Source organism: Brachionichthys hirsutus, chromosome 4, assembly GCF_040956055.1.
Source record: "Brachionichthys hirsutus isolate HB-005 chromosome 4, CSIRO-AGI_Bhir_v1, whole genome shotgun sequence".
Classification (NCBI taxonomy): Eukaryota; Metazoa; Chordata; class Actinopteri; order Lophiiformes; family Brachionichthyidae; genus Brachionichthys; species Brachionichthys hirsutus.
In genome coordinates, this window is record NC_090900.1 from 7,766,950 (window position 1) to 7,779,690 (window position 12,741).

Sequence of the window (12,741 nt, forward strand, 5' to 3'; positions counted from 1 at the left end):
ACACTTTCACAGAATTACTGTAATGTTTCCTTGTTCAATTTTCTTCCCCCCCCCCCCTGTACAAATATTTGCCCTGATTCTCTGAAGCGGTCTTGCTGACAGTATCTTGAGAAATCTTGAAGCTTGTTTTCCTATTGGGTGCTTACAAATAATCAATCAGATGGCAGCACAGACTGTAAAGATATTGAATTAAAAGCTCTTTGTCTCTGCACAATCGGGCTTTGTTAAAGAACCACCAACTTGCCTTCATCCTAACGTCGTCGCTGTTGCTGGAGAGAGGATTGCTCAGACGTTTCTTTAACACCATTCCCACACACCTTCTTATCTTTGTCTTCAAAAGACAAAAAAAAAGTTTCATTTTCCTGCTTTCTGGGACGATTCCAGGAGTTGAATAAGAAGAAAACAAAACCAAGGAATGTGTAAATAACACTCCTCTATTCTTCACGAGCCTTTGATATGAATACTTTCACCAAAGAATGGGGGCTTTAATGCCTTGAAAAGCAATGATGGCGATGACGTTGTCTTCCTCGTCTGATCTGATGCGCGTTTACAGTGCCCCCCCCCCCGCGGCGTCCATTGTCCCGGGAGCACTGAGGTGTGAGTAACGGTATTGTTCTCCAGTATTCTCTGGGACGCGCTCGGAGCTGCGGGGTGGTTGGATCATATGTTGTCGCCGCAGCTCGTGATGGATCAGCGGCCGCTTTCATTGTGAGGAAGTTGCGTCGCTGTCTGTGGTGCTGAATTATATTTTGTGATTAGAAGGATCCGGACGATTTTTTTTTTTTTTTCACAAACACAAGTTCACTTTCGTGTCGGTAATCTTTTGGCTTCTTTCAACTCTTTTTTTGGATCCAGCTTTGATGGAAGGACGCTAATAATTTGAATTCCCATTAACGCTTTGGAGGATTTTGTATTCTTGTAGAAATATAAACATCCTGTAGAGTTTGGGAGGCGGTCCGGCATGAGGGAATCAGAAGACCTTTCGTAAGGAGGGGGGGGGGGTCCTGAGGGGAGGTGTCCGTCCGGCAGAGGGACAGCGCAGAGCTGGTGCGCACGCAGGCTCCGCTTTTACGCGTCAGGTGTTCATGTCGGGGCCGATGCTGAAGTTACTTTGGACTTGAATTTCAGATAGAAAACAGGACAGGCACGTTTTAAACACCGTCCAAAGCGAAGCAAGCGCACTCCAGCGCCAGTGAACCCAGAAACGTTTCCGTCATGCAGGGAAGACGTGGATGGAGCGCAGCGCGTCTTGGCTTCGTCGTTTGTGGCTTTTTGGCGTTCTTCAGCGGGGAGTTTGTTCCGCAGGTCGAGGCCGGCTGCAAGGAGAGGGAGAGTCCGAACTGCTGCACCGGCCGGAACAACGAATGCTCGGAGTACACGGAGAGAAAGGCGCTCTGCTACTGCGACGCGTACTGCCAGAAGACGCGAGACTGCTGCGATGACTATCAGCGCGTCTGCCAAATGTCCGGTGAGTCGCGCGTTCTCTGCTGCCGCCAACTTACCGCAAGTAACGAGGAACGAGACCGCAAGTAACGAGGAACGAACTGATGCTTCAGTTACTGAAAGTTCAAAGTTCTGTTACCAAACATGATGCAGAGACTCGATGGGGACCCCCACGGTGTCCCTGATCAGTGCCGTCTGTCCCACGGTGTCCCTGATCAGTGCCGTCTGTCCCACTGTGTCCTGATCAGTGCCGTCTGTCCCACTGTGTCCCTGATCAGTGCCGTCTGTCCCACTGTGTCCTGATCAGTGCCGTCTGTCCCACTGTGTCCCTGATCAGTGTCGTCTGTCCCACTGTGTCCTGATCAGTGTCGTCTGTTCCACTTTGTCCCTGATCAGTGCCGTCTGTCCCACTGTGTCCTGATCAGTGTCGTCTGTCCCACTGTGTCCCTGATCAGTGTCTTCTGTCCCACTGCATCCCTGATCAGTGTCGTCTGTTCTTCATTGTCGTCCTGTTTGAGCATGGTAATGAGGGGACACGCGGAGTGAGACACCATGTATCTGTCTGTACTGCGTCCCATGAAGGCTGTTTGTTTTAGGTGGCCATCCAGAGGTGTCCCTTGGCTGACCACCTCCTCCCTACTTTGTGTATCTTCCAGCTGCGTGTGTGTTTGTATGTTTGTATGGTCGACCATGAACGTGGGCACGGTGTGCTCAGAAAGGGAGCGAGCGATCATAAGATGATGATTAATTATTCTTCCCAGGATCCTTAAGATATAACTGCGGGTGTCTTTTGCTTCCCTCATATCCCTGCCTGCTGCTATATATGGACAAATGAGGGCAGTCTGTTTCCATGGACACCATGGAAACAGACTGCCAAAGATGGTAAGGATTACTCTCAGTGCAGCTGTGTCTGAGATGTGACAGAGGCAGCTCTTACAGTTTGCCGAAACATCTCAGGTTGAGGAGCAGGAGGGAGTATCTGTGTACAGATACCCTCGGAGTGTGACCCCAGACTCAAGTGCTCCCTAACTAGCACCTGCAAGGACAGTCGTACAAGCAGAGCTCTTAGAATGCAGCAGCAATCTCTCTATTCAGGCACATTTTAGTGTACACATTGTGCTATGATGAGAACTGCATGGCTGCTTTGCCAGGACTTGGGTTAATCAGGGTTTTAGCCAACAAAGTTCCTGTGATGGAGAGACAGCTGAGCCGAGGCAGTCTCGACCTGCAGCCATCAAAATGTGTTGCTGTAATTTAGCCTTTGTATACTTTACAACACTTAGAGCTGCTTTCCTCATTAGAGTAACATTACAGAAATTGTGAGTGTGTGTGTGTGGGGGGGGGGGGGGGGGGGGGGCGATATTTAGAACACCCATTTCAATCTGATGGATTTTAATTTTCATGCGTATCCACACCATACTGCACTCAGTCATGTGATGTCCTTCATATGCCTGTGTTTCAAAGTTGACATGAAAAGAAAAGAGTTTAAAACACAATATTTTGCAACGATAAAGAGCAAGAAGAGAAAGAAGTATCCTGGATCCATGTCTTTATGCGGGGACGAGTTACGCTGGTCCAACAAGCACGGGGACATTGGGTCAACCCGGTGGAGATAAAACTCAATTTGTGTTTTTATCTGTTTATTAACATCCGTTCATTGCAGAGACAAGTAGAGACATCACGCAGCAACCGGCTGAACGCTGTCTTACCATCGTTTGATTCATCATATTTGTCTGCCAAGATGTAATATAACAGAAGGAAGGCGTCTCAGGTCACTGTTGAGTCATCGCTGTACTGTTCAACAGCAGCTGGTCTCATAAGGTCAGCTAACGGCTGCAATGAAATTGGGTTAGCTCACATTTTACACAAGGGATTTTAGAACCATGGACCCCGCGTGTCCCTCTGACTGGCTACCGATGGGACACAGCTGGGCAGAATTAGACACTGGTGCAGGTGTTCCAGGTTGGACAATAGAATATCTACGGATGGAAACATGCTGAATATTTGCTGTATCTGGCAATGCATTAAATATTTATACTATTTATTTTTTTTGTTTGGAATTATATGTTTGTAAGCATTTAGCATTATCTGATCTGACAACTTTGTCATGATCAATGAAAGCGGCATAAATGAGCTTTGAGAGATTCTGACTTCTTTCCACTTCAACCTGAGCATCTGTTCAGTGTAAACACAGCATGCAGCTTGTTGATTGGGTCACCATCAAAGCACCCTGATGTGTTCTCACCCACATTACATTCACACTGTATCTGATCCTGCTCTTACCGCTCTGTAATATATGAGGCGATCTGTCTGTGTACGGTCTGTCACAGTCTGTAATTTAGTCGTGTGAGCTGTAGCCGAGCAAAGATGGAGAGACAGAAAAAACACAGCTATGTTTGCAGCGCGGTTAAAGGTCTCTCCAGTGTGATGGGATTCTCACCAGAGATGTGGAGAAAATTAAGTCTCTGGCAAGAACTTGTGCACTTAGCTGTGCAGTATTAAATTAAAGCGAAGTCAGTAGTGGGGGGAAAAAAATCCACCCTTTTTATAATAAAACAAATTGAAGTCATGCATTTCAATTCATATCTCCGCAAATTAACTGTGTGTAAAATCTTTGTTACCAGTTCAACAAGTATTTATCTTTGGTGTCAGTCCGGTCAGAAATGCCTAATGGAAGAAGCATTGACAGCAGATATTGGAATTTATTGCAGCCTTGATCTTATTTGCCCCTTTGGACAACTCCCATAAAACATATGAGTCAGCGTTTGGCTGGAGACACATCGGTTTTATTTATTGTATTCACCCTATAATGCTTTTGATTAAGGCCTGCCATTTTCAGATGATATTATTGTGAAAAGTAGAGGAGGAGGCAACTTAAAATTTATGTGACAAATTAATGCTACTGAACTGTTTGTACCGCAGTAGAGGTACCTCCTGCTGTAGCAGTACTTTTAGCTTATCACTTAATTTCCCATGTCCAGCCCTGCAACATCTAATTGCTCACTCCTCTTCATAGACTCGGAGATGCAACCGGCCCACAGAGAGCCGGAGAGGCATCTGGTAGTTCTCACTTCAGTAAAAAAAAAGCTCCTTGATATTCTTCATCTGGCCTGTCCGTGATCACCAATCTAAAATGTTTTTAATCCAGTTTGACCTTAAATGGTGTCTGCGTGTTTGAACTATTTCTTCTGTAGAAGCTATAATCAAGAAATGGGTTTGTGCTTTTCATGCTGTGCCAGAAAAATCAGAGATTGATATCCCCAAAATGTTTTTTTATTTAGGTGATACAACCATGTCAGAATAATTTCTATATTTAGATGCACTAAACTAAAAATGCGTACATCGCAAGACCGGCATGAGGTCAATAACATTCTGATAAATGAGTGTGCTAATATGCAGCTTCACAGAGTGGCTGTAGACTTTACCAAACAAAATAAAGAGAAATGAAAACAGTCACGGCTTTCAAATTACATTCAGTATTCATAGATGTTCACTAATATTAGATGAAATTCAAACCCATGATATATATATATGTAGATAGATAGATGGATAGAATTCAGTTAAAATTCACAGGTCTGAACTGACTCGTTATTCTTACAGTTCTACACAATTAATCTTTAGACAATTAGGGTATAGTTTTACTCACATTCACCTGTTGACCTTGAGGTAAGGCCGTTTCTCACTCTTTTGTTGTTCTATAAGTTTCCCTCAGTTTTCCTCGTTATTTCCTCAGATCCTGCCAGAACTCTCTCTCTGCTTTTGAAGGTAAACAAGTAATCCATTGACAAGAGCATTTTTCCTTCTTCATCTCATGTATGCTCAATTATTTTAGTGGCTTTATGTATTTTAGCAAAGGGGAGTCCATATTCAGAATTGATATTCTTAAAAGAATGCATATCAATTACCATTATGCAACAGTAAAGTGATACAATGCCGTACGCAGCATTTTGATTTGAGGAGAAAATCAAAGTCGGCTGTGTTTGTGTGTTTTGTGATGAATCCGTAGATGCTTACTTGGCGTCTACAGGAAGCACCAACCTGTTATTAGGATTCAGTGGCTTTCACTGATTAACAAGTTTATGGTTCCCTGCTGTTGGCTGAGCGTCATAACGCTTGTCTGATTGGAACATGGCCCAGTTCTCTACATGGGAGGGAAGATAACCGGGGAGGTTTTTTGGGTACGATTGTCCTCCAGGGTGACTGGACATCTGGGTCCCATTAGAGAGGAGCCGGGGTAGATGGAGGGGGCAGGAGAATAAAAAATAACCAGAAAGAGGAGACAGATGGAGGAGAAAGAACAAGAGAGAGTGTTGGTCAGTGATAAAAGGAGAGCAAGATAAAGCAAATTGGGCGGGCAGGTCTGACACAGGTCTATTGTTATAAAACCCTAAATGGGAATTCAGGGAATGTGTTTGAAAAATACTAAACTGAAGGGCTAGATAGTGCATCATTATCTGACTGTAACAAGTGTGACTGGAGGTTGGCCGACACAGCGGGAGATAAAAGAGCTGATGAGTCAACGTTTCTGATCAGTTAGTATCTGAAGGTCTGCCACTGCAGCTGCCGCAGACGCCATTCAGGCAAACTGGTATTAGTCTCAGCCATTGCTGCGTTTTTCAGATGTCACAGTAGCCTCTGTGACATCTGCCTCTCCTCAGATATCATGCCTCCAAGCCCCCGAAAGCTTGGCTTCAGATCTTTTTCAGAATTCAGCTGACAGCGACCAAAACAACCACCTTTCATTATCAGATTTTGCAGTAACTATTTCTAAACCCTAAAATGGTGCGTAGAAAAAGTCCCAGTTGAACCAAAGGGGTAGTAACAAGAAAAGCACAGACAAACAAAAAACAACCTGAAATCTCCAATGTGAAACAATCTTAAACGTGAGTAATTCAAGACACATTTAAGAGCTGCAAGGTGGACATGCTGACTAGGGCCATCTGTTTCCTGTATTGAGGTCAGAGGTCAGAGGTGGTGGCGCATGCTCTCCAACTGGGAACCTTATGGTTAACAATAGGCGACGGGACAGCAGTGGCTGTAAGCTCAGTGGGGCGGGCCGTGTCAGACTGTCAGCAGGGCTGTGGTGTGGGTGGGGTGACCGTGGCGGTTCCAGATACGGACCACCGTTGCTTGGTAATTGCCGTCTGACCTCTGCTGGCTTGGGGCAAATAAACTGAGACTTCCAGGGCCTTCTGTCCCGTAAGGGAGTATGTGCGTGTCGATCACAGGGCAATGGCCCCGTTTCCCTTTGGGTGCGGGAATCCTGTGACCTCATCCGTTTCTCTGGTACAGACCATAACTACCCTAGTAGATAGTGATTTGAAAGAGAAGCAATAACATCAAATCTACCCCCCTGAACAGCAAAAGACAGAAGAGGGAAGGAAAGGACAGGAAATAAGATTACGGATAAGAATAGGTGGAGGAGGCAGGAGCAGGGAAGCTGATATGGATGCCGGGGTCAGACTGATGTCCCCTCTGTGTTCGCTGAAGAAAGTTCATGTCATTCCACAAGTCTGCAAAGGGTAGTGGGCATTTGTGTGCCACAGAGGGTGGGTTTAATCTGACAGAAGCTTTGTGTGTGTGTGTGGGGGGGGGGGGGGATCTGGGAAAGGCGACTGTCAGGTGGGCTGCACTAATGTGCAGGAATGCAGAGATTCCAACGTGGCTGTATGGATCGGTTGTGTCATTGAGACAGCCCCTCCAACAAAAAAAAAAGAAGCAAAAAAACAACGGGACCATGGGAATGAAGCGAATAAGCGGCACCTTGAACCCCCCATCTCTCTCCCTCTCCCCCCTGTTCACACGCGTATACTTGCAGCATTGTACTGTTGACTGAGTGTTATTAAGATCTTCATGTGGAAGGAGCATAAGATTCAGATGGTTGTGAACTCATCGAGTTTAACTAAGCTTCATGCTGTGGGCACATTAAGATCTTTTTGTTTGTTGATTTGTGTGTTTGTTCACCATCTCTCTGTCTGCTGTTAAATCTCTGAGCAGGTCGAGGCTTGATTGCTCCCGGAGACTCTTTGATCAGTGCAGCCATCTAACTAATACAGCTTCCTCATCGTCTGATGTAAAATTGGCTAAATCAGATTACTGAACCGGAAGCCTGATTGCTGCTGTTGCTATATTTATGTTCTGTGTTATGTGTGTGTGTGTGTGTGTGTGTGTGTGTGTGTGTTTAATTGTCAGGCAAAGGGAAACCATAGGGAACAGGATGCAAAATTAGCCCCGTGTTTAAATGGGCTTCACATTTGACCTGGGCTGCAGACTTCCTGAGTCTGGGCTTTGGCTGATCTGGCATTCGTAGATGTAATGACCCAGTCGTTTGTTTACCACCCGCCTACCTGAGAGAATGCTAGAATCAGGGTTATGCAGCTCCATCTGGGTGGGTGTTGCAGCTCACAGTTTCAGCCATGCACTTAGGCATGGCTCTGACAATTAGGGGAAATTCCATAATGATCTCTAAGTGAATGCATTTATCAGAATTAGACCATTTGTTGTAATTGCACCACTGGAAAAAGCTAAACGCTCAAAGATATCTGTTCTTATCCCTATTGACTACCGTATATATATACAGTATTCCCAAAATGACACTTGCATCACATCCCCAAAATGTACTTCTTGTCTTTATATAAAACCATAAAGGAATGAAGGAGGCTCCAGATGCTCTTCTAGCCTTTCACATTTCGATTTATCTTAATCTATCTTTGCGTTTTTGCTTTTCTTTAGCCATTTGTCCAAAACCTTCAACTCATCTCTTGTCTCCGGGCTTCCCTAGCAGCTGTTGACTGTGTGGTGGGATCATGGGGTCCCTGGTCCTCGTGCACATCTCCATGTGGAATTGGCAGCACAGAAAGGAGCCGCCAAGTATCTGTACCCCCGAGAAACGGAGGCACGCCCTGTCCTGACCTCAAACAGCGTCGGGGATGCTTTGGAAACAATGTCAAATGCAGCTCCGCGAAAGGTGAGAACATATTCTATGTGCTCCTTATGCCCAAATGAACTGTACAAATAAAAATAAATTACATGCAATTATGGGTCTTATCTTGACGCCTCATCTCCAGCGGCTTAAAAGCCTCAGTTATTCTCTTTATAATGGAATTGGTTTCTGCTAAAACACAGATTAATGGTATCAAGCTGCTATAGCTTGCCAGTACACTGACTAGTATGCAATGTAAAAATTGAAATAAGACCTGAGCAGACATGTCTGTTGCTCTTAACATTTCTACTCTTTAATCCTTTAATGCAGAGGTAGCAAAGATCCTGCCTGATTCTTTCAAGAGGAACTTCAAGGACCCTTGGAGGAGACCACACATGCTGATGAAGGAGGAGAAGGCTAGGTAAGGCCTCTGTTGCCCCACTGCAAACAAGCACATTGGATTACTTGCACCTGACTCGGCTAGACCCCCCCCCCCCTGCATCTTTCATGTGTGGGTGGAAGGGTGCAGGTAATTAGAGTTTTAATGTTCAGAGTGCACAATTATCGCAATCTTAATCTTGTGCAGGGATTAAGATTTTTTTTTTGGTAACTGCAGATACATGCAATTAATTTAAAACTGGTACTCATGCATGTTGCATGAAATTCATCAGCTCAGTGTTTCAAAAGTATATTTTATTTTTATTCTATTTTTCACAGCACACTTCTTTCTCATGACACTAACTGCAACGGACACTGTGCTGCTATTCCTTTTCCCATAATAATCTTATGTAAGCGTATTAGCTTGCTTATTCTGGCATGCACATCCTTGGTTCCAACACATGTCCAATTTTATTGCGTTTCAAAGATCATTTTAAGATCGCCTTTATCTTCCAAAAGATTACAGTGTACTGATCAAGGCCAAGGTTATAATGGCATACAGAGCCTTGGAATTGCTTTGACTGTGTATCGCTGTCAGTGAATATTTGCATCATGAGCTGACCTTTAATGATAAGACAACCATAATCCATGTAAAAATTAACCCCCCCCCCCCCCCTGCATATGATCTGAGCTGATTGCAGATATTCCCAGTACTGGAAACATACGAGGATGGAATAACATGATGGCTGGTATCTCGACAGAACCTTTCACACTAATTATAGCGGACATTGGATACCTTTGTTTTGGCAGAAATACAAAGCCCTGTGGGATTGGAAGCACATTTCTCGTAAATGTGAGCAATTCAGCATGGATAACACAGGGCCAGGGTGATTTCACAGACATCTGCTGTCCTGTTGTAACCCTGGTGTTATTATAAAAAGTGACCCAGGAAGCAAGTAGTTAAAATCACACACCATTGTTATCAAGATAATCAGATAGGGGCGTATTTCACAAAGTTAAGGGGGTTAAGAATAATGAAAATAGGAGACCATTCTTATAATAAATGCTGTTATAATGACACCCCCCCCCCCCCCCCCCATTCATCCCTGCCACATTAAAAATGAAATGTAATTGAAAAGTTGTTCACTACCATTTTCCTCTCTTTGCCTGCGGTCTCTGTGCTTGCAGTTACTGCGTGAAGCTACGAGTGAAACAGGCCGGTGCAGCCTGTAAAGTCAAGCTATGGAGCGCTCATCTGGTGAGGGAGAGGCTGGTCTGTGCAGAGTGTCAGAGTGACGCCATGTTGAAGTCGGACCGCTGTGGGGGTGATGGTCTAGACGGCATCAGGTAAACCAGACAAGAAGAAGTCGAGCTGTGTGGGTGACCCAGTAATTTACCTGGTAAAGCATGCACCATGGAGGTCTAGTGCACTTGATTTAATCCACTTATGAGTGTGGAGATTGCATGGTGCCCGTTTTAAATGTGAAAGGGCATCTTTGGAGCAAGAGTTTTCTGGGCTGCAGAACAAACAAGCATGCCGGTGGAAATGAGCAGCTGCATAAAAGGCTCATTCTAAGTTTCAGGTGATACATATATTCAGCTTCTGCCTTAAATCCTAATTCCTACACACTAGACCTTTTAATATGTTTAAATTCTCTGGATGTCGTTAAAGGTATAGATTGATAAATGAAGATTATAATTTTGCTTGGTTAATGTAGAGAATATTCAAGGGATAAAGCAACAACTTCTTCTGAGAAGAGGAGGAAAAAAAACTGGCATTACTGAATTTATAACATTTGGTGTATTTCAATTAAATAATTTAAGTGATTAATGTGAACACAGTTCCTGGTACATAATTGTTTCAAGCTTGTTTTATGGGCCTTTTTTTCCTTCCAAGAACGTTCTGGGCCGCGGCGTCTGTCCCGGGCTGCCACGGCTCCTGGATACGAGAATCCTCCTCACAGGGTTGCCGGTGTCCTCCCTACTCCGTGCTCTTTGTGTGAGCTTAACCACAAACTCCAGACATCTGCTGGAAGAAACAAAATCGCCCTCAATTCCTCCTGCTAATTGTGGAGAGCCCTGCCAGCCAAGCCAGAAACTCCGATCCATATTACTGGAAGGGTAACTCAAGGAGATCAGCAGCATCCTGCCACTTTTTACTGTCGCCTCATACTTTTGTACTGTACTCACTATTGATGAGCACACAAAAATACTTGCATCTAATTTCAGACTTTACAGCAACATCTATATGCATTTTGTTTTTTACCTCTACATCTTTATCTACCTCTGTCAATGGAACTGCATCTGTTAATGCATGATATATAAATTTATAAAGTTACTATTTTGCTTTATACATTTTATACTTTTTATTGTTGTGTTTTGCATATATGTATATATAGCCACACTTCATTGTAACCAACAGTTGGACGATAAATCACAATCCAAAGGGTCCAAAATCACCTGCAGGTTGGAGATGCTGAAAATGTATCCATACAAATTACATCTATTGCAAGAATCCCTGAGTCAGCAGGCTGTATGCTTTCTATAGTTGTGTCCTTATTTATGCTTCTGCTAAACAAACACATTTATACGAGTCAAGTTAACCATCAGTCATTTGTCTCGGGTGCTGAGAATCTTTGTCCCCCATCCAGCTTCCCTCTTTCATGTCTGTCTTCTCTGATGGTTGGTCACTAACGTTATTCGGTGGTTAAAATGAATTATTTTAATAATAAGTCCCGTTCTTTTAGACTGAATCGCTGGAGAGGAAAACGAGACATTTAAGAGAATTTGGCTGTGCTTCTCTTTGCCCGTCCCGGACTGAGATTACTACCTTCCTTACCATTTTGCCTTCCTCCCTGTCCTGCTAAGAAATTCTATTACCATCACAGGGGAGTTGTATCTGTAAAGCATTGCCGAGTGAAACCATCGCACAGAGCAATGTTTATCAAATTTGAGCAGAATCTCCCCGGAGTTCTCTCATCTGCACTTCTTTCTCTCCCTCTACCGTTGCTGCTTCTATAGAGTTTCTGTTGCAGATTAACGACGGCGTTGCCTTGGTTTAACAGTCAGCCAGCTGGCTCTGTAGGCCTTTCAGCATCTCTTGTGCTTCTGGTGTGAGAGCAGAGTGAGTGTCATCCAACCAGAGCGAGTTGCTCTCTCAAGTCTTTGTTAGTTTATGTGTGTTTATTTATTGTCAACAAAGTGATGATATTACTAGTGCAGTGCAGCATACCACATGTACACTGGCCATTAGTGAAAATAAACAACTACACTGTCATCTCTCCCCCTCTGGTTGTATTTTCTTTTCTTTTATTGCATCATTCCTCTCAGGTGGAGCAACACTTGGAAGCCTTACATGGACCACCACTAGCATTTCTGACCTCCCACCTCTGCAATTACTGTGTACATAATTCTGCTAAATATATCCCTCAGTTTCACCACTTTGCATGCAGCTTCACGTAGAATTTCACACACAATTTCGTTAAGTTAGTATAATGACAATAAAGAATCTTGAATCTTGAAAGGGGATTCCAGACATACGTAACTTAACAGAAACACAGTCAACATGTTTTCCTGCAGTATTTACCAGCATGACAAGCAAAATGACATCTAATGTCCTTAATCTCCATTCTACCATGGCTTGACTTTGAGCCAGGGATGATAGAAAAATACAAGCGTTGACAACATTTATCATTTACATTGAAAAATACAGCCCTGCGATGAACTGGCGGCTTGTCCAGGGTGTACCCCGCCTCTCGCCCATTGACTGCTGAGATAGGCTCCAGCTTGGCCCGCGACCCGATAAAGCGGTTGGAAAATGAATGAATGAGTACATAAAAAAATACATATAAAATAGATTAGGGTTTATGTGTAAAGCTGCGCTCTGATTCTTGAAGCTCCATCTTGTGCTGATTAGTGAGGCTATTTTTCTGCACAGTAGGCTATAGGCCATCATTGTAAGGAGGAGTGCAACCATAAAAGGTGTCTGCAGGGGAAAG

The 12,741-nt window shown here is 44.0% G+C and overlaps 1 protein-coding gene across 1 annotated transcript; it reads left to right on the plus strand.

Moving 5' to 3' along the window:
• Positions 1-1,215: 1,215 nt before the first annotated feature.
• Positions 1,216-10,746, plus strand: si:dkey-178e17.3 (somatomedin-B and thrombospondin type-1 domain-containing protein). The gene is made up of 5 exons (XM_068760841.1): positions 1,216-1,468; positions 8,225-8,410; positions 8,696-8,786; positions 9,932-10,090; positions 10,641-10,746. The coding sequence occupies exons 1-5, from the start codon at positions 1,216-1,218 to the stop codon at positions 10,744-10,746; spliced, it is 795 nt and encodes a 264-aa protein (XP_068616942.1).
• The last annotated feature ends 1,995 nt before the right edge of the window (positions 10,747-12,741 follow it).

Coding starts and splice junctions, on each gene's coding strand:
- si:dkey-178e17.3 (XM_068760841.1), top strand. CDS start 1,216: ATGCAGGGAAGACGTGGATGGAGCGCAGCGCGTCTTGGCTTCGTCGTT. Junction 8,411..8,695: donor CAAATGCAGCTCCGCGAAAG/GTGAGAACATAT, acceptor CCTTTAATGCAG/AGGTAGCAAAGATCCTGCCT. Junction 8,787..9,931: donor ATGAAGGAGGAGAAGGCTAG/GTAAGGCCTCTG, acceptor CTGTGCTTGCAG/TTACTGCGTGAAGCTACGAG.